Here is a 22,503-nt window from a genome sequence, read left to right on the forward strand (position 1 = left end):
GAATTTTGCAGATTTAAATCTTTCATGGGGTAAATAGCCATTGTCCAATCACAATGAAACTGAATAATATTTTGCATTGAGCTCAAAGCTTATCAAGTGCCCATCAGGTGATTGAGGAAAATTATTAACGACATATTACAATTTTAATATTTTATTTTAGGGAGCATGTGTCACAAATCATAATGTACTCATCAGACTTTATCAAGAGATAAAGCTGAAAGGTACTATATAATGAAACAAGGAAGAAGTTATTTACCTAATAATGACTCATGTCAACTTTATAGTCATACACAAAATGATTAACAAAATTCCACCACATTCCGATTAACAAAAGAGAATGAAAACAAAGACAACTGTTATCAACACTGGTCTGAGCACTTATGGTTAAAACCATTACAACAATACCTTCAAATTTACCAAAGACCGAAGCTGTCATACCCATTTGCAACAGGACATGAACAACATCCAGGCTTGGGCTGACATATGTCTAGTAATATTCGTGCTATACCAGTGACGGGCAATAGCCAGTTCTAACAGGAGAGAATCTAACCATCTTTAAAAATTATTCAACAATATTACCATCAATGAATCTCCCACTATCAATATCCTGAGAGCTATCATTGACTAGAAAGCAAAGTGGATAAAGTACATAATTATGGGGACTGCAGGAGCAGATCACAGGCTATGAAATCAGAAGTGAGCAACTCACTTCCTTATTCAAAAGTATATCCATATTCTACTAGGCTCAAGTCAGGACAGCTTATCACGTGCCTTGATTAATGCTGCTCCGAGAGGTTTGACACCATCTAGGACAAAGCAGTAAGTAGGCATTCTTTCTATCATCTTAGACATTCCTTCCCTTCTCTATTAATGCTCGGTGTGTACCATTTGCTAGGTGCACTACAGCAACTCACTAAGGTAGCTTTGACAGCAACTTCCAAATCTGGGACCTTTACCACTTGAAAGGGCAAGAGTAGCAGATGTATGGGAATGCCATCATGTGCTTTCCAAGTCACACATCATCTGTCTTGAAACTATATTGCTGTTCCTTCGTTATCATTGGGTCAAATTCTAGAAATCCGACACAAACAAAACTGTGGTTACCTACACCATAGTTATCAAGACAACTTTCCAGCACCTTCTCAAGGAAATATAGGGGCAGCAAATAAATGCTGTTCAACCAAGAATAAAATAGAAAATGCTGAACTCAACGTACAAGGGTTGGAATTCCCCAGTAAAACAAGAATTGAAAAGGATGACTTGCCTTAGTCTTTTTTTCAGCTGCAGGCTATCATGGATGATTCTTTTTACAAATTCCAACTCTCCTCCCTCAGCCATAATTTCAGTAATTCCACCTGTGTTTACAGAACTGGGAGGTGGACGACTTGGATTCCTGGAGTTTACACCCTGTTAGTGAAAACTCCAATTAGAATCAAAGTACAGTAGAACTATTGACAGCACACTTCTCGCTTTTTACAGCCATCAGCTGGAATGGAAAACAATCACGATAATGCAGCTTATTTATCTTGCAGTGTACATTCAAATAAATAATTGATAGCCAATGATGAGAAAATATTACTCATTCCATTGAGGTGCATCCTTTTGATGCTTTATAGATATTTTCATCTTGGGATGCAAATATAGTTTTGAAGTCAAAAATATAATTTACAGCAGCTCATGACCAAATCAGGGCAAAACATAAAAAATTTAAGATCTTTGGTAATGTAACCACTCCAGAGTATGTAAGAGAAAGGCTGGAGCATTTTCAAGCATTTGCAACCAACAGGTACCGTGGTGGATGGCCCTACCTAGTCTTTTATTAAGATTTTGACCATCAGAGATGCCAAAATCTTGACAATTCGGTTCACAACTCAGTTCTGAAGAGTTGTGCACTAGAGTTCGCTGTACACTAATGGAACTTGCATCTACCTAAGACATAGAAGTTTCTTCATGTATAAACTCTTCAAAAAATACATGGTAAATCTAACATGGCTAAATATTTATTAGCCTTCTCTCAATCACTGATAAACTGTCCAAGTGATACCTACTCATCAATAACCTGTTTGCTGAACATCAGTTTGGGTTTCCATTGGAACAACAACTTCAAAGATCAGAGCTCTAATCCAGACAATTTCTCACTCACTCACTGCACTATTGAGGGAGTGCAGCGTAGGTTCACGAGGTCAATTCCTGGAATGGCGGGATTACCTTACACTGAAAGACTGAAGCGACTGGGCTTGTGTACCCTTGAGTTTAGAAGACTGAGAGGGGATCTGATTGAGACATATAAGATTATGAAAGGATTGGACACTCTGGCAGCAGGAAACATGTTTCCGCTGATGGGTGTGCGCCGAACCAGAGGACATAGCTTAAAAATACGGGGTAGACCATTTAGGACAGAGATGAGGAGAAACTTCTTCACCCAGAGAGTGGTGGCTGTGTGGAATGCTCTGCCCCAGAGGGCAGTGGAGGCCCAGTCTCTGGATTCATTTAAGAAAGAGTTGGATGGAGCTTTCAAAGATAGTGGAATCAAGGGTTATGGAGATAAGGCAGGAACAGGATACTGATTAGGAATTATTAGCCATGATCATGTTGAATGGCGGTGCAGGCTCGAAGGGCTGAATGGCCTACTCCTGCACCTATTGTCTATTGTCACTATTTTTTCACTATAATGATTCTAGAAGAATGTTCTTCTAACATCTCTCCATATTAATTTCTTCTTCAATATGGCTCAAATAGAAGTACATATCACAAAACATTTTGTTTATTCATTTTTCTCACTAACTCTCTCATTAACAGTTCTCCTTGTTGACTATTCCCAAGAAAATAAAAGCAGGTATCTGAGTCATATATTCCCTAGTTGTTTAACGTATCAAGAAGATGTACAAAAGAAGCATGGATTACATCACGCATAAACCAAATTTAAGATGCACTGGGCAATATGGTCGTCAGTTACCCTAAATTTTGCTATTAACAATAACCTCTTTACATTATTCCAATAACCCTGACTGTTCCTGTACTTTCAGTTTACCCTCCTCACATCCGCCCAGTCTTAATATGTCTTAAAGAGGTAACCAATGCTACCATCAGGAAATGCTTACTTATTTTAAGAGAATATAGGTAATTTTCAGTTAAGTTGGCCACTAAATGGTTTAAGGTTTAAAAAATATATATTTAATATTACTAAGCTGGAGACATCTGCAAGAATGTAAGCAGCTCACGAACATGATTACAAATCATTCAGTTGAGATGATGACAACAGAATATCTGAAACATCATTTATAAAACATAATCGTGGAAACTGATTGAGAGTCAACAAACATTAAGTGAGCATACTACACTATTCAAATAGCTTGGATTATAAATGCAGAGGAGGAAGAACAAGCGAAATAAGGAAGAAGAAAATACTTTGTAAGCAAATGGGTTTCAAGGGATTTACCTTGGCTTCCAACTGATTTGCAAAGAAAGGTGGGTTACACATACAGAAATCATAAACAATTTCCGATTCCTCTTTCAGAGCATCCATCAACAATGTCTTCTGAGGGACCTTCACCACTAGAAATAAGCAGACAAATGATTCAAGAGCACAAGCTGTGAGGTTTTTGTAAAGCTTGCATTCCTTCCTTTCTTGCATGACTTTTGTGAAATGTATACTTTTTCTCTCCAGAATTGGCAGGGTGCAAAAGCATGATGTTACATAAAATAAATACTTAATCAACATGTCTATAATGAAAAATGCATACAGGAAGTCATCTGTTCTGCTCCTAAGACATTTAAATTACCTAATTCAAATTCATGTTTTTAGTTGTTGTGGGTACTGAATACATTGGGTACATCACAAAACTTTAGTTAGCAATCAGCATTTGAAAATTAATTGTTAGAGCTGGCAATGTTACATCATTACAAAATAAATTAAAATTAAATCTGAATTTTCATCACTATTTTTGATTTAATTTTGGTACAAATTCACATGCTTGAAATGTCCCATTTTTATGAAAAACTAATTAGGAGTAAAAGCCCAAAAGCATCTTTGGAAGAAATGCAATCTAGAGGGCCCTCCATATTGAAGTTTTATAGCTTCAGGGAATTGACTGATGCAAAACTTTTGATGAGGCAGTGATAATTTTGAAAAGGTAATTACAATATTTATTTAGCCAGCTGTACATTGTTCCTGTTTATTCCGCAAGGTATCGTGGCCCAACATCAAACCCTAATAACGTTTAAATCTTTTAAATTCCTATTCTCACTTATTTGGATAGTAACTATTTTAGTTACAATTTTACATAAAAATGCTCAACTGGAAAATATTAATTTAAAATATACAGCTCAACAAATGGATAAAAATGGTAATCTTTTAATAATTATTTTGAATGTTTTGGGATCATAACAATAGTTGAGGACAACTGGGAAATATTGAAAATGGAAAGACAGTGGGCAGCATTTTCTACAGGGCACTCACATCGCAGATATCAGGACCAAATGAAGATTCTGAACCTACACCTGCCAGCACCAAGATGTGTATAACAACAACCAGAAAGCAGCCTTTTAATTGGCTACTTTTGGACCTGCCTCCTCAAGGCTCTTGAACTGCCAGCTCAATCAAAGAGCCGACATCTCTGGAACGAAGGCAGTGTATTCTGCCGTAGCAAGTCAAGACCCTGAGAATACCTCAACATGGAGGAACGTGCAGTGATCCTCACGTCAATAATTAAATAGCTAAGGTTGACACCGGTAGGTAAATTGGAGTAGAAGAAAAACAATTTCACTGGTTAGTATTGGGTTTCATTTCAGTTTTTTTATTAACTAAGCTCTATTTTGTTTTATTGAACATCTGGCCAACCACAATGAGACTGTCTCAGAGTTGGCAGTTTTCACAAAGTGAGGCCGCTACACATACGCAAAATATCAGTCAGTATGAAAGTTCACTCCTACTCGGGCATTAATTATGCAAATTGGCAGTCAACCTTTGTGGAACGGGCAACTGATCTAATTTTCACTCCACAACTATGGAACTGGGAAAGTTCAACCCAATATCATTGATTAGGCATGAAATTTTCCACTTCAATTCTCTCAGGCAGGAAATAAGTGACATTGTGACTCTTGGGAGTTATTTTTGGCCAGGATTACTTAAATGCTACTCTTGGTGCATTGCACCTCACCAGTCTCTAACAGTTGTGAATTCCTCGCTTATCTCATGCCATAGTGTCTATGGTCTGTTATGCCTTTACCTTTCCAAGTTCTGTTATGAGTGACAAGTATATCTGGAATTCTCATCTTAACTTATTGCTACATTTATTTCTTTACAAATAAATGCACTAGGAATACAACAGTTTAATTTTCCTGCATCTAACCATATTCCCGTTTGGTTCCTCTCCCCATTCTGCCATGTCACATTCCACATGATTTCAAATTGTTGTACATATCTTCCTTTTTTATTCTTAAGAATTAACCTTGGAACTGAAACCACATTTGCTTGAGTTAAGTAGTGGCTGGAGTTCATAACATGTTTTTGGAGTACGGCATAACTGACAGAATGAAACAAGCTTCTAATTTGTGATATCTTACTTATTGGAACATCTTACATATGTCTACCTTTTAAAAGTCCCATACACTGCAGATCAAGGCTTATTAACTAATCATCTTGGAATATTCCAGTAATTACAGAAAACAATTAACTGAATATTTGCATATATTAACCATTTATAAAAATAGTACCATATTTTAATTAAATGTGCTGTCAGTATAGACTGTGTCATTATCACATGAAATGAGCTTTGGCTCCTTCTTGTTCATTTTCTTTTTTCAATCAAAACATCAGAAACTGAGCAAATAGTGTAAATGTCAGCATTTCTTACAGCAGTTTTCGATACATCTGAATGAATATCATGTGCGTCCGATAATATCTATGCCTTCATGCCCATTATCACTGGTTGGAAATTAGAATGATTATTCAACAACATTTTGTCAATTAATATTTTTAAAAAATTTTATTATATTCATTTAATCAAAGCATCCAATGTAACACAAGCCCAGAGTAAATTTAATTCAAAAGTTACGATGTATGCATTTACCCAATAAGTAGGCAAAATAATGCAGACAATTCCAGACATTAACATATGATGATCTTAGAACTGGAGCTGAACTGCATTTAAGCATGTTTCCAAAGTTGCATCTTTGGGTGGGGAACATCGAGGGTAGGGAAGAAAGAGATAAAGAGAGATGATTTCATGAGGCATTTACAGGATTTAATACTTGCATCTGCAAATTTTGGAATTCACATCATCTGGAATAACTCTTTCACAGTATTTATGAATAGGGTTACAGACAAAAAAATTGTTGAGGAAAGAATTAGGAGAAGTGCGGACAGATAACTTTGAAAAAGCGTCATCTATTCAAGACATGAATTTCTTTGAATGGCTTAAAAAAGTCAGGTCAGTCAAAAAATGATGCAAATCAATATTATTTGTATGAAACGGTCATGCATAGACATTTAAACTAAACCAATAGTACACTAGACTCATTATGAATGCAAGTATCTTCCACTTAAGTTTCCAATATATTTAGAATTTTAATTAACTGCTTGGAAACACAATACATTCAAAACAGAACCGCTCACCTCCCCACCCCCATTGTCTCACAGGCAAAATTGAGGAAAAACAAATCCTAACTCAAATGGATATTGACCCAATGCACCAGTAAAAATAGCCTCAGCCTATTCAGCCTCTCCCTAAAGCTCACCCTCCAACCTTGGCAATATCCTGGTCGTTCTTTTCTGAGCCCTTTCAAGTTGAACAATATCATTCCTATAGCAGAGAGACCAAAGTAGGATGCAGTTTTCTAAACATGGCTTAACCAATGCCCTGTACAGACGCAATACGAGCTCCCAACTCCCATACTCAATGCACTGACAATAAAGGCAAGCATACCAAACACTTTCTTAACTACCCTGTCTCCCTGTGACTCCAACTTCGAGGAACTATTAACCTGCACTCCAAGGTCTCTTGGTTTGGCAATACTCCCCAGAACCTTATCATTAAGTGTATAAGTTCAGCCATGATTTGCCCTCCCAAAATGCAGCAACTCAGAATTACCTAAATTAAACTCCATCTGCCAGTCCTTGACTCATTTTTCCATCTGATCAACATCCCATTGTACAGTGAAGTAACCTTCTTGGCTGTCCACTACACCTCCAATTTTGGTGTCACCTGCAAATTTACTAACTATACTTTTTATATAAATTATTTGGATGTGAATATAGATGACAAAAAGCAGTGGTCCCAGCATCAATCCTCATGGCACACTGCTGGTCACAGGCCTCCAGTCCAAAAAGCAACCCTCCATCTCCTAACTTTGAGTCAATTTTGTATCCAAATGGGGGGTAGCCCTACCTGTATTACATGTGATCTAACCTTGCTAACCAGTCTACCATGCAGAACCTCTTCAAATGCCTTCCTCAAATCCATATCGACAACGTCCACTGCTCTGTCTTCATCAATCTTCTTTGTCACCTCTTCAAAAAACACAATCATGTTAGCGAGACACGATTTCTCATGCACAAAGCCATATTGACTATCCCCAATTAGTCCTTGCCTTTCCTAATACATGTAAATCCTGTCCCTCACAGTCCCCTCCACAATTAACCACCACTGACGTCAGGCTCACCAGTCTACAGTTCCCTGACATTTTCTTACTAACTTTCCTAAATAATGGCACCACATTAGTCATAGAGATGTACAGCATGGAAACAGACCCTTCAGTCCAACCCGTGCCGACCAGATATCCCAACCCAATCTAGTCCCACCTGCCAGCACCCGGTCCATATCCCTCCAAACCCTTCCTATTTACACACCCATCCAAATCAACCTCCAGTCTTCCGAAACCTCACCCATGGCTATCAATGATACAATTATCTCAGCAAGGGGCCCAGCAATCACTTCCTTACCTTCCCCAAAAGTTCAAGGATAACTGATCAGTCCTGGGAAGTTAACCACCTTTATGCATTTTAAGACATTCAGCAATACCTCTTTTGTAATATGGACACTATTCAAGATATCACTATTTGTTTCCCCAAATTCTCTAGCTTCTATATCCTTCTCCACATTCAACACTGATGCAAAATATTCATTTTGGATTTCCCCTATCTCCTGTGGTTTCACACATAAAAGAGACCCTATTTTCTCCCTAGTTACTCTTTTGTCCTTAACGTATTTGTAGAATCCCTTTGGGTTCTCCTTAACCTTAGCTGCCAAAGCTGTGTCAAGTTCCTATTTTTGCCCTCCTGACTTTCCACTCGATTCCTGCTGTCTATACCTGACATATGCTTCCTTGCTCTGGACCAGAGCCTCAATTTCTCTTGTGAGCCAGCATTCCTTAAACCTACCAGCCTTGCCCTTCACACTAACAAGAACACATATTCTCTGGATTCCCGTTGTCTCATTTCTGAAGGTTTCCCGCTTTCCAACCATCCCTTTGCTTGTGAATATCTGCACCCCCAACCAACTTTCGAAAGTTCTTGCCTAATACTGTCAAAACTGAACAAAACTTTGAGTTTTAAAGAGGATCTTAAAGAAGAAGCTAAAGAGGCAGAGGGCATTAAAGATAGAATTCTAGAGCACGCAGTCTAGGCAGCAGATGTCACCAGTAATGGGACAAAGGTCTGCATGAGAGGCGGCAAAGTAATGAATTCTGAAGAAATAGGTGTAGCGTGCAGAAGGTGGATATTACAGGAGATTAGATACTGGGAGGCAAGGACATTATGAAATAATTCAAAGGTACAGATGAAGTTTTCAATTTGTGGTTTTGTAAATCAATGAAGGTAGGAGGCTATTCATGAGTTAGATTGTTTTGGACTAGGCCAGACCCCCTCACAACAATTCAAGAAAGTAGTCCATACCTTAACTTTGCTAGTTGTTTACGCAGGTGTAAACCAGGTATTCCTGGAGGGATGCAGTTGATCAAACCACAGTTTTAAACAAAAAAATTTATTTACAAGATTACTGAATGAAACACAAACAAAAGAGAACAGAATACCGAATAACAACCTATCTGAAAACCCAACAGACCATCCTAACTTAATGATGCTGTTTCCAATACTTACAACAATCCCCATAAACATCCCTTGGCACATAAGGTAAAATCAAACACAGGGTCTTGCAGGACATAAGTCAGAGAGACAGGAGGAACAGCATGGACCTGCTTCTTTGGGCCCGGCAGCTTTTCAACTGCCTGACTGCTTTCAGTGAATAGTCAGACTGACAAAAACCAAATCAAACCAGAGAAAAAGCTGAGCTGGGAAAACTAGCCATTTCTCTTTCAATGTGCAAGTGTTTCGTTTAAACTTAAAAGCTGTTTACCTGAGGCAGTATATGTTAGCTACAATCAAACTGGCCCTAAAACATTTCAAATCCAGAATTTTCGGAGTGTGTATCTTTTAAGACCTCCTGAAAAAAGACTAAGGACATCACAACTTTATTGAAGGAGCAGCATCATCACAAAGTATTCATATTGATGCATCACAGCCACAGTCAGCCACGTTTCTTTGATTAGGCATGTATCACTGTCATTGAGGTGGAATCAACAAATTTAAAAAGGCCTTGAAGGAAAGATGAACAGATATTTGGAACGCAATAACACACCTAAAATACTTCAAAGACGAGAGAGATTGGAATAGGACAGTTGTGTTTCGGAGATATAGGCCTTTTTCCAAAAAAGCGTTGAAAGCAAAAGGTTGTTAAATGGAATGGGAGATACTTACAATGAGAGTTAACATGGGGCTGAGGATGGGCAGGAGTTTGGTGGGAATGGTATTTAAAAAAGTAGGATGTGGATTTTGTGAGACCATTGAGGCTGAAAGAAGTAACAAATGCATAGGCTAAAGCATAGGGCAGAGGGCATGCAGAAAATGTTGCTGGATACAGTAGATGCAGCTGAACGAATGCTAATGGTCTTCTATGTTACTTGGAACTCAGAAACTAAGTTAGGAAAACAAACTGAAGTTCAGATGATTCCTGAGCATTTCAAATCATATTTTCTTGAGACAATTTTGTCCCTCAAAAGTGTCATGAGTATTTTTGTTTGGTGTTCAATGTTCTCTCCATTATGCTGTAGAGTCATTTCTTTCCATTTGAAAGGTGGAGGGTACACCCAGACGTTCCGCCACAGCCAGAAATAAAGGACGATGACAAGCCAAGAGTTTTAAGTGCCTCTAAATACATGCAATTGGTAGAAGCACCCCAATTTTCATGATGTTAACCTGGGTGCTTTATTAGTTTTATCTGCTTCAAGCATGCTTGTTTCTCAGACTCACAAAAGTTCCTGGAAGTTCAATTTGCATTGAAAGTTTTATGACCTTTTGTGTCAGTCACACTAACTCTACTCTAAATGTGCTGAGAAAAACTATACAGTTGAGTAGAAACTCTAGGTCAATATGTTTTGTTCAAGCTTTCAACAGACACAATGTTCAGTTGAAATCTCAGTCATTAATGGCATTTCCACCCCCACAAGAAGTTCCATATAGCTGCCTTTGCTCCATAATCTGACAGAAGGCAGAGAGTTGGGATGAAAGGTTCTTTTATGGAATGGCAGCTGGTGACAAGTGGGGTCCCATAGGGTTTAGTGTTGGGGCTGCAGCTGTTTACTTTAAATATTAATGATCTGGATGAAGGGACATTGAGCATTCTGGTGAAGTTCGCCTATGATACGAAGTTAGGTGAACAGGTAGGTAGTACTGAGGAGGTGGGGAGGCTGCAGAAAGATTTAGACAGTTTAGGAGAGTGGTCCAGGAAATGGCTGATGAAATTCAACGTGAGCAAGTGCGAGGTCTTGCACTTTGGAAAAAGAATGCAGGCATGGACTATTTTTTAAACGGTGAGAAAATTCATAAAGCCAAGTACAAAGGGATTGGGAGTGTTAGTCCAGGATTCTCTCAAGGTTGATTTGCAGGTTGAGTCCATGGTTAAGAAAGTGAATGTAACGTTGGCATTTATCTCAACAGGGTTAGAATATAAACGCAGCAATGCGCTTCTCAGACTTTATGAAGCTCTAGTTAGGCCCCATTTAGAATACGGTGTCCAATTTTGAGCCCCACACCTCAGGAAAGACATACTGGCACTGGAGCGTGTCCAGCGGAGATTTACACGGATGATCCCTGGAATGGTCGGCCTAACATATGATGATCGGCTGAGGATCCTGGGATTGTATTCATTAGAGTTCAGAAGGTTGAGGGGAGATCTAATAGAAACTTACAAGATAATGCGTGGCTTAGAAAGGGTGGATCCTGGAAAGTTGTTTCCGTTAGACAAGGAGACTAGGACCCATGGGCATAGCCTTAAAATTAGAGGAGGTCAATTTAGAACGGAAATGAGGAGACATTTCTTCAGTCAGAGTGTGGTGGGTCTGTGGAATTCATTGCCACGGAGTGCAGTGGAGGCCGGGACGTTGGGTGTCTTCAAGGCAGAGATTGATAAATTCTTGATCTCGCAAGTAATTAAGGGCTACGGGGAGAGTGCAGGTAAGTGAAATTGAAACACCCATCAGTTATGATTAAATGACGGCATGAACTTGATGGGCCAAATGGCCTTCTTCCATTCCGATGTCTTATGATCTTAAAATCTGTTAACACCCTTGATGAGCAAAGTCTAGCGATCTCAAGATTTAACATTAACAACAATGACATAGGGAGGAAGGGGAATGCGGTCCAACAGACAGACGCTAAAGAACTTGGTTGAAATTTAATAGTAGGACTTCAGAATTGTTTAATATTATGGTGGTAAGAGTCCTAGCTGAAGGAAAAGCTGGTCTGGGTGATAAATATTCCTGGTTATTGGTTGTTTTATGGTGAAAGAAAATGTCTTGGAGCGTTCAAGGACAGAATCTGTTTGGTTAGTGCTAAGAAACAAGAAGGATGTAATTATTTCGCTGGGTGTAGTCAACAGACCACTAAGTAGTGGGGAGGAGGGACAGGAAAAAAAATCTAAAAGGAGCCGATTCTGGGATAGGGGGCCAAGCTGATCAAGTGTTAGTGGAAGAACATGAGCATACATGGTATCATACGGTTTAGAATGATGGTAGAAAAGGGCAACTAACAATCAGCACCATCGAAGGATCACTTGGGACATCCAACATAATGGGACAAACAAAGCTGGGCTGGACAGACCAGCGTCAAACGTTGCCAAGAAAAGCCTATTTTCAAAGGAAGGTTTGATACAAGATGTTTTCCCGACAAAGGGAAAAGGTAGGGGAATCAAATTCAGAGCCCCCTGGATGAAAAAAGATGAAGAAATGTGCTTATGACAGGTGTCAGGTACAAATAACTTTCAAAAAGCAAGGAGAATACAAAATGATCAGAAGCGAGCTGAGAAAAGAAATAGGAGAAGCAGAGAGGGCCAAGGAAGAAATGACCTGCAGCTGACAAAGAGGAATCCCAAAAGCATCTTTAGGTACATAAATATAGGGTGGCAAACAGAGTATGGTCAATTAGGGCCAAACAGAAAGAAATTTACATATGAAATCAGAGGGCATAGCTGAGATGTTATATTAAAATTTTGTATTTATCTTTAGCAAGAAAGCAGATGCTACCCAGGTCATGGTAAAGAGGAGGAAACTCAGTCATTAGAAGCATTTAAAATTGAGGAGGTAGTATTGATTAAGCTGTTGGTACTTGGAGTTGACATGGCACTATGACCAGATGAGATGCATCGAAGGATAATGAAGAAACTGAACAAAATTGCAGAAGCATTGGCCCCTGGACTGAGGTGCAATGCCACTGGACTGCAAACATTACACCCCCAACCCTTGTTCACTCAAGGACATAAGGATATGGCCAGCAGTTATAGACAAGTCAGTTTGTGGGGAAACATTTGAAAACAGTAATTTGAGAAAGAATGAATAGTGACAAATATGGGAGAGCCAGTATAGCTTTCTTAAGGGAAAATCATGCTCAATTAACTTGCTTGACTTTTCTGTAAGTGGTAGCACAGAGGGTTGAAAAAGGGAGTGCTGCTGATGCCATGTATGTACAATTCCAAAAGGCACAACACACTTGTGAGAAAAGTTACAGCTCATGGAATAGAAGAGACAGCAGTCCCACTGATACAAAATTAGCCAAGAGATGGTAAACGAAGTTACAGGTAATAAATAATTCTCAGGTTGAATGACAGTCTGTTGCAGAATTCCTCAGGGGTTGGTATTGGGACCCATGCTTTTCCTGATCTTAAATAATTATCTAGATCTTGGAGAGCAGGAAACAATTTCAAAGTTTGCAATGTTACTTTTGGGAGCTTTGTAACCTGTGAAGAGGACAGAGTAGAACTTCAAATGGTGTGAGCAAGTTGGTGGAGTGAGCATAAGGCTGACAGAAGTTCATTGTGGAAAAATGATGATACAGTTTGGCAAAAAGAACTTGGAGAGACAGTGTAAACTACAAAACTACTTTAAAGGCAGTGCAGATGCAGAGACGTCTGGGTGTATGTGTGCATACACTTGGCTGGGTAGGCAGAGTGTGTTTAATGAAGCTTACAGTATTCTGAACTTTATTAATAGCAACACAGGGCACAAGAATAGGGATGTTATGCTGAATCTATAGAAGAATCTACTTATCCCTCAGTTCAGTACCGTGTGCAGTTATGGATGCTGTACTCTCGAAAGGATGTTAATCCACTGAAGAGCAGAAGAGGTTTACAAGAATGGCTCCAAGGATGAGAAATCTGAGTTATGAAGATAGATTGGAGAGAAGATTTGACAAAAATGTTCTAAATTATGTGTGAGGTCGAGACAGAGTAGGCAGTGAGAAACTGCTTCCATTTGTAAAAGGATTGAGAACGTGACGAAAAGATTTACAGGGATATGCCAAAGAAATAAATACAACGAGAGGAAAAAGAATATTCAAGTAGGGATCGGTCTGGATTATTCTTTAAAGAGAAATAATGTTGAGTTACAGGCAAAGGGTGGGAGAATGACACCAAGTTACATTGCTCATTTGGACAGCTAGAGCAGACATGATGGATCGAAAGGCCTGGTTCTGCATTGCAACAATTCTGTGACTTTTTTTTCCAGTGATACAAGGCATTTGGGAAGAGAAAGTAGAATCCCTGGAACGATAAAGCAATGAAAAGTCAAAACATCATTTCATAGGAACCAAGAAAAGCAGTTCCTTCTTTACCAACCTTTAATGAGCTCAGAGAGACTGTTCTGCTCCACATTTTTATTTGCATAGTTAAAGCACATATCATCCACTTCAGTTGCAAGGAAGAACCAACCATTCATAGTGGCTCCGAGTAAAGGATAGATGCAGGAGGCCCCAGTTCCTGCAACATTCAGAACAGTTTTAGATATTAGATGCAAATTTATAGTGAAAGTTGTAAATACATGCATTAGTTATTCATATAATAGAATCCAAGGCAATAAGTTAACCTCTTAGTTAGTGGCTGTGAATAAGTTATGAACTGGCGGACCAGCCAAATTGATTCAAAGGACTTGTACATTTTTTCTGATCAGAGCAATCCTTTCTAGCTCAACCCATTGGATTAAAACCACATGGATAAATTTTGAATATATTTGATGAGTACATGGTTTTGCTGTATTTAGACTTCAAATGCAATGAACAAAGTTGGCATTGGATGCATGGGCAGCTGATGTCACAATCAAAATGGCTAGAAGCAAAGCAAAAAACAACATGTCTTCACTTAGCTAACTTCTGAGGTTTTCCTCATTATTATTTCTTCAGTCCCACCAGGCTGTGCATCACAGCTGAGAGGACTGGCTACCAATGAACATTAGGCAAAAGTGAGGACTGCAGATGCTGGATATTAGAGAGTGTGGTACTGGAAAACTACAGCAGGTCAAGCAGCATCTGAGGAGCAGAAGAATCAATGTTTCGGGCAAAAAGATTCCTGATGAAGGGCTTTTGACTGAAACGTCAATTCTCCTACTCCTTGGATGCTGCCTGACCTGCTGTGCTTTTCCAGCACCACACCCTAGACACCAATGAATATTAGCAAAGTGGTTAGGTTACTGGATTTGTAATCCAGAAGTCTGAATTAATCGTCCAAACATAGAAATTCAAATCCTACCTTGGCAGCTGAGTACATAAATTAAATAAGGTAAATTAATCTGGAATGAAAATCTATTTTCATTAATGGTGACCATTATTGTACTGGATTGTCCAAAACACTCACCTCGTTCACTAATGTCCTCAAAAGGAAAATCTCAGTCTGGCCTATATATGACTGCAGAACCAGACCAACTGTTCTTTAAAACGGCTTAGTCCATCACTCAGTTAAGGGTAGTCATCAATGGGCAGTAAATGCTGGGCTTGCTATAACAATCCACATTTTTGCAAATTAATTTTATCAAAAACTTCAATCATTGATAATCAAGAATAGCCAGTTTCAGTTTTTCCTCTTCTCTCCATCCACTCTATTTCCCAAAAGAATGCCCCCACGAAGCTGGTATTGCTCAATGATTCTTAATAACTGTCAAATTAGATTCTTTTGCGACAGTGATTAAATAGTCACTACAGACAGGTTGCACTGTAAATTACACAGCATATTAATAGTATTTCACAAAGTTGGGTAATTCGTTGAAAAATAACACAATTTGCAGGGGCTTAATACTCTTGAGGAAAGTCCTGCAAAATATACCCTTTCAGCAATTGATAAGCACAGCATCCTTCTAATTAGTCTGCCAATCTCATGCATATGTAGAGCCTGAGAATGCTGCAGCAGTTTCCTGGTAATTTAGATCATCATATAGCATTGTGTTGTTTTCATTTACATTTACTCAAAATATTCAATGTATTTCAATTAAAGTATTTTATTTATGTTCCTTTCACAGAAGAGGGGTAAACAGATAGGACATGAATATGTTTTTGTTATTTGCATCTAAAACCAACGAGCTTAAATGTGATCAACTGTACAAGAAACAGAGCTAGAATTTTCTCAATGTAAAATTGCCACACTTCATTAATATAACAACAGCATAATTCTTGTCAAGAAAGCCATGAGCAATCTTCTACTCAGGGTGCTTCTGAAAAAAAAAGCTTATAAATGCCATCTCCAGTGTAAAATACTGTCATTATTGTATTTGATAGCAAATATGTGTTCATGTGATGTTTTAGTCTCAGCATCAGTGGCATCAGGTTCAGCATCGAAGTATGTTGTTGCTGGGCATGATTAACGCACTTTTCTTTTTATGCCCTGCCTCTGATTTACCACCTTTCTCCTTCTGAAGGCAGTGATTCTACCTGAGATACTGCACCTTAGAAAAGAACAATATTCCTGCACCGTAGTGAAAATATTATTTATTTTTTTGTGCATTCAGTGCAAGCTAACTGTTTCAACAGGTAAGACCTCACATTAGAAACGGATTCTGAAACTTCTGCAGGTACTTTTAGCAATCAGAACTCAGTGGTTTGTTCAGTGCCATAGAGCAGTTGATTTTACACTAAAATTAATAATTTAAATTAATTCACAAGGAAGTGGTTGTCATAGAAGCTCAGCATTTATTGCCTATCGATAATTGCCCTTAATTGAGTGATGGCCTGAGCCATTTTAGAGAACAGTTGAGAGTCAGCCATGTTGCTCAGTTCTGCAGTCACAAATAGAGGCACCTCGATTATCCGAATATTGATTCTTCGAAGATCTCAAGGTCCCGTAAAAACATTACACCAAAGAGGTTTTACCAACACTGGTGTGACAATCGTGTCTTTTGTTTACAATGATTAAAAGTGAATTTGGCTTACTGAAAATCTGCCGAGAACAGTCCTGGACATCAATGGGAGCCCAGGTACCGTCTCCAAATGACTGACCTCCCCGCCTGCCCTCTCTCTCCCCCCAAAGGAAGACAGACAGATTGACAATCTGGGCAAATTCAGAGCGCTAAATATTCTCAAATAAAGATCCCAGATAATCTCTCCAACATTGCCCTGCACAGGACAGAGTGGAAACTTGTCAAAAAGTTGCAGTGAAAAGTTGTGTGCATGTGCGCTATTTTGATACTCACCTCACAAAGGCAGCAGCCGTCTTGGTGTGTGTGTGCGCGTGAGTATGTCTTTGCGCACGTGCGTGTGTGTGTTTGGAAGGGGGAGGGGGTGGGGTTTACTGACCCACTGTGCTGCTGCCTAGTCTCCTGAAGGGGAAGCGGACTCAGCAACCGCTTGCTCTGTCAATGCCATTGAAGTGAAGCAGTAGCAGGGAGAGGCTTCAGCAATGCTGCAGATCCCTTACATGCAAGTGTGTGTCTGCTCAGAATCAAACCCTGAGACAGACAGAGGGAGCAAGGCAGGCATTGAGAGGAAAAAGGAAACTTCAGAAAACTCCAAATCCCAAAGGAGAGGCATTGGATCATCCGAATAATCAATTACCCAAACAAAACACTGCCCGCCCATCTTGTTCGGATAATCAAGGTTCCTCTGTCAAGACTAAGTTAGTCTTTTCTTTCAGGTATTAGTGAACCAAGAGAGTGTTTAGGATATTACAATAGAAAATGGTTATCAATGAAAATAAATGTTCACTTTAGATTAATTTAACTCTTACGTACTTAGCTGCCATGGTGGGATTTGAATTTCTCTATCTGGATCATTAATCCAGGCTTCTGGATTGCAAGTTCAAAAACAACCACTTTGCTACTAATCATTGGTCGCCAGTCCTCTCTGTCGTTGTGATGCTCCTCTGCTCTTCAGATAATAACATCTAATATGCATATACATTTCAAAGATGGAATTTTCTTGGCCAGGACCAATGATTAGCAGATGCATGAAATATTTTCCCACTAAGCAGGCAAGGAACCATGATTGCCTGCTCAGTTGGCTGCATAGCTTAATTTCATTATGCAAACACAAAATGAAAGCTATGCATCCACATTTTGAAATCTGCTCATATCTAACTTTACAGTGTTTCATTATGACAGCGAGGACACAAGAGAGACTTAACAGCACAGAAGAGACAAGAGGAGGTTATTTTAGTGTGTTGACAATTTATGCCAGCAAATATCTGAACTGATATGGTTTAATTGAAATTTAGAGTGGATTTAATATTTGGAAAAAGTGTCCTGATCACTTTATAAGAGTCAATGAAGATGATCTGACTTTCACTTAGTTTTTTTAACTATTGTGATGGAGTGTTAATTCTCATCCATTTTTTTATTGTTAAAAAAAACACTCAATTCCCAGTCCCTCAGATGCCATAACTCCAGCACTCTTGTCAAACAGATTGATAGTTCCTGTTCATAAATAAACACCTTGGGAGTTGTAATCAGCCGTTATGTTTGCCTTGATTAGTGGTCGTGTCAAGATTTCTGTATTGAACAATAGTAAAAACCCAGATTCCCACAGTTTGGGGATCAACTTATTGCTAGCTGTCACTGGTCCCAAAGTGATTTCAAAAAGTGGAAATTCAACATCTATGGGACACAGGCAGTTTAAAAACGACAGTTGGAATTTTACTGACAGGACAAATTATTGCATGGGCATCAATATGGAACAGCATTACTGAATGACAATTTAGAGTTAATACAGTTAAGGTCTAATGTAAACCTATACAACATAAACTTCTCAGCTTTTATAACATTTGGATTTTCCACCACAGTGAGATTTCCAAATTATTCATGCTGTTACAGTTTAAACTGAGTGCCATCAGAACAGTGTATCAACTAATCTTTGCCAAATAAAATCTTACATAAAAAGTCTATTTCCCATAAGAAATGTCAGGAGGACAATGTCTTTAGGTATTAACACATTGGACCAAAGAGTAAAAATATATCCATCTGATTTATCAAGTGACAAGTTGCCAATCTTAAAAAAAAAAATCAGGTAATTGAGGTTTCCACAAGATACAGAAAGACAGGAATGCACCCTTCCATTTCACATAGCATTTCACATAGTAGTGGGCGGCACGGTGGCGCAGTGGTTAGCACTGCTGCCTCACAGCGCCAGAGACCCGGGTTCAATTCCCGACTCAGGCGACTGACTGTGTGGAGTTTGCACATTCTCCCCGTGTCTGCGTGGGTTTCCTCCGGGTGCTCCGGTTTCCTCCCACAGTCACAAAGATGTGCGGGTCAGGTGAATTGGCCATGCTAAATTGCCCGTAGTGTTAGGTTAAAGGGGTAAATGTAGGGGTATGGGTGGGTTGCGCTTCGGTGGGTCAGTGTGGACTTGTTGGGCCGAAGGGCCTGTTTCCACACTGTAAGTAATCTAATCTAATTTCCTTCACAATTACAGCTTTGTCAAAGATTGACTGATACATTAATAAAGAAAACAACCAGGAACCAATGCTTCAGTATAGTATCACCGAGATTTCAAAGCAATGTTTTTTACCACATCAAATTCCTTCCACCTACACTGTTAAACTTCAAATATTGGTCTTTCAAGTTTCGCATGACAATCTAGAATCATGTTGCTTGCTGCTTTCTGATTTAAGTAATGCGCTATGAAACATTTCAAGTGTCCAATACTATATCTTTAATTGTGGTGATACTGAAGTGAAGACGCATTCATCAGTGTTCAACATGATGAAACAATTATTTCATACCAATCAACACGCTTAGTTAGACTTTTCTGAAAAAGATAAAGAAAACTGTTGCTTTATACCAATGTCAATTCCTCGGATGAGTTTACTTTTAACAGCGTCACTACCGATCAGATCTTCAACCCAGTGTATGTAGTTCAGCCGCAAAGGAACTGTGGGAATCAATCTCTCCAATGGGATGTCTATTGTCAGTCCAAAGTCCTCCTTCAATAGCGTACATGTAAGGGCTCTGACTGCCTCAGGATCTTTAAAATTTAAACTGAAAACAAGAAAATAAGTATTAGAAGCAATTTTTCTGACAGGTAAAAGTGTAGTGACATTTTAGTCTGCAGCACAAAACACGAGAACTCTATGCCTGTCAGAATGATCTAGTTTGTATTAACCACATGAATCATCTAAGAAAAACGACTACCGAAAAGATGTGGACAACACTATATAACTGTGGAAATGGTTTCTAGAAAGGAGAGGTGAATGATAAATTCTGCTTTTAAAAGCAGAAAACATGCCTCCCTTTCTGGAAGTAAGTTTAAATAGTTGCTCTGAGCGTACGAGTAACCAATCCAGTTAAATCCACATCCCTCAGATTAGGTGAAATGGCAGACAAATTGTGCAAATGCATGTCACAATTTCACGTGTTGTTTCCAGATTATTGTGCCAGTTCACATAGCTGACTCTGCCACAATATAAAATATCAATTTAGACAGTTCAACAGGGATACAAGTCTGCTGGAAATCGTCAACACACCTTAATTGGAAGATCACAATATCAGTGATTCTACCAACACCACCAATTAAGGATCCTGTTCCCTTAAACTGAGTGGGGCTCCTTCATTATTCAAATCATTTGGAGCAAAACACGATAAGAACATGATTTTGTTCTGTAGAAATGAATGGAACAAGAAATCCAATTCCCATAAAGTACTGGGATTTGAAGTGCTGTTCAATAAAGTTATCTCATTATTGGAGTGCAAATGCAAGTCTTGATTGCACAGGAACCATGCAGGATAACACTACACACATGAAACTTTTGTGTAAAACATTCAAAATGTAAGGTACATTTTGTGTTCGTAGTTGACATGGACATAGCAACATGAGAACATGAGAACATAATGTGAATTCTTTTCACAGTGAAAGGCAAAATGCACCTTACATTAATAAAGCTAAATTTCCAAACTGGATTTGAAATGAATTGGTGAGTCCAATTTGAAAGTCAATGAAACTGATGTTGGAATATTGCGCGTTATTTGGCTTCACACAACAACAAACAAGTCAAAGAAAGGTAAACACAGTACGGATTCAGTAGGATGATATCTGGTATAAGGAAATATAAAACACAGGGTTGTTTTCAGAAAACATTTGGTATTATGAATACATGTATGTAAAGGTTACCCTGAAAGATACCCCTTCTCAAACCTTCTCCTTGCTGGAGGCATGTTAACCCTCAGGTAAACCATCAGCCTTGTCTCTTTCTAATGAGAATCCCACCGTATGGTCAGCTAGGACGACGGTGACTTTATCTTTTGTTTTAAAACAAAAGGTACATTTGCCATTAATAATCATTCCAGCTATGAGCTTTTGAATGAGCTATTCAATTAGTCACAGTCTTCTGTACTTATCAGACAACCTTACAGATCTTTCATTGACAAGTATATATGCAATCTTCTTTTGAAAGATACCACTGAATCTGGTTCCATGACCTTTCAGATATTGCAATAAAAAGATACTTCCATTGAACAAATTACTAGTTGGTATCAGTATTACTTTTCAGACCAAACAATAATATTTTATGACAATGGATACCATATCATAACAGCATTACTGTACCTTTTGCACAGAAACTCAGGACAGGTCACACCATAGACCTTGACATTCAAATTTTCTGGACAGCATATGTGATTTCAGTTTGAATACTGGACATAATTCCAAATTTTAAACAAATACTTTCTATACTCATATTATTTAGTACACAATTTCAATCAAATTGAAGCGTGTGTATATATTATTCCAGTTAAGACTGCAATATCTTGTTCAAAAATGGATCACTTCAAACAGATATAAGAACATCATCTCGGCCAGAATCTCAGTAATAAGTTTGCCATCCACTCTGTGCAAACTCACAATTTTTATGTTTAGTCATCATACAAATTATGTATTCAGAAAATTATCTAAGCATAACAAAATACTCATCTACTGCTACCGTCATGATTACTGAAACAAAACCTCCCTTCCACATTCAAGAAATCTGTGGTCAAAAAGATAAGGTCATCAAAAATACAGCACCATCAACTTTGCAGGGCTACACTTTGACAAAAATTTCACAAAAACATTGTGAACAAAATCTTTGTACTTTATTAATTTTGTTTTTGTTCAGTTTTGACCTTAACAATAAAAATGACTTAAGTTAGAAGATTGTCAATATTCCTACGATACAACCTCATGCACTTAATTCACAAAACTTAGGTCACAAAATTTTTGATTTACAAAGGCAGTCCAGATCAATTTCGGGTCAAATCCACAGTTGGTGCATTTGAGTATGAAGGAAAACAACTTCTGTTTATTTCTGTCTCCCATAAATAACCTTGAAAAGACAGAAAAAAGTAACCCATCAAAGACCTGCAGAAATACTAATGAGTCAAATACTAGATTTGTGTCAACAGATGACCGATTCAGTGGAACCATCAGACATTCATATTCTTAGAGCACTGGAAGGTAAAAACAATGACTGCAGATGCTGGACACCAGATTCTGGATTAGTGATGCTGAAAGAGCACTGCAGTTCAGGCAGCATCCAAGGAGCACCGAAATCGACGTTTTGGGCAAAAGCCCTTCATCAAGAGTAAAGGCAGAGAGCCTGAAGCGTGGAGAGATAAACTAGAGGAGGGTGGGGGTGGGGAGTAAGTAGCATAGAGTACAATAAGTGAGTGGGGGAGGGGATGAAGGTGATAGGTCAGGGAGGAGGGTGGAGTGGATAGGTGGAAAAGAAG

At 38.6% G+C, this 22,503-nt stretch overlaps 1 protein-coding gene across 8 annotated transcripts in view; it reads right to left on the reverse strand.

The window, feature by feature from the left end:
* Positions 1 to 22,503, reverse strand: part of mettl16 (methyltransferase 16, N6-methyladenosin) — a 126,564-nt gene that overhangs the window by 32,111 nt on the left and 71,950 nt on the right. For all 8 annotated transcript variants that reach the window (XM_043718296.1, XM_043718297.1, XM_043718295.1 and 5 more), the window contains exons 3-6: positions 19,583 to 19,779; positions 14,163 to 14,303; positions 3,440 to 3,555; positions 1,265 to 1,407 (exon numbers count right to left, since the gene is read on the reverse strand). In XM_043718296.1, coding sequence (XP_043574231.1) covers positions 1,265 to 1,407; positions 3,440 to 3,555; positions 14,163 to 14,303; positions 19,583 to 19,779 — 597 coding nt within the window. The remainder of the gene's footprint in view (positions 1 to 1,264; positions 1,408 to 3,439; positions 3,556 to 14,162; positions 14,304 to 19,582; positions 19,780 to 22,503) is intronic.

Source organism: Chiloscyllium plagiosum, chromosome 28, assembly GCF_004010195.1.
Source record: "Chiloscyllium plagiosum isolate BGI_BamShark_2017 chromosome 28, ASM401019v2, whole genome shotgun sequence".
Taxonomy (NCBI): domain Eukaryota; kingdom Metazoa; phylum Chordata; class Chondrichthyes; order Orectolobiformes; family Hemiscylliidae; genus Chiloscyllium; species Chiloscyllium plagiosum.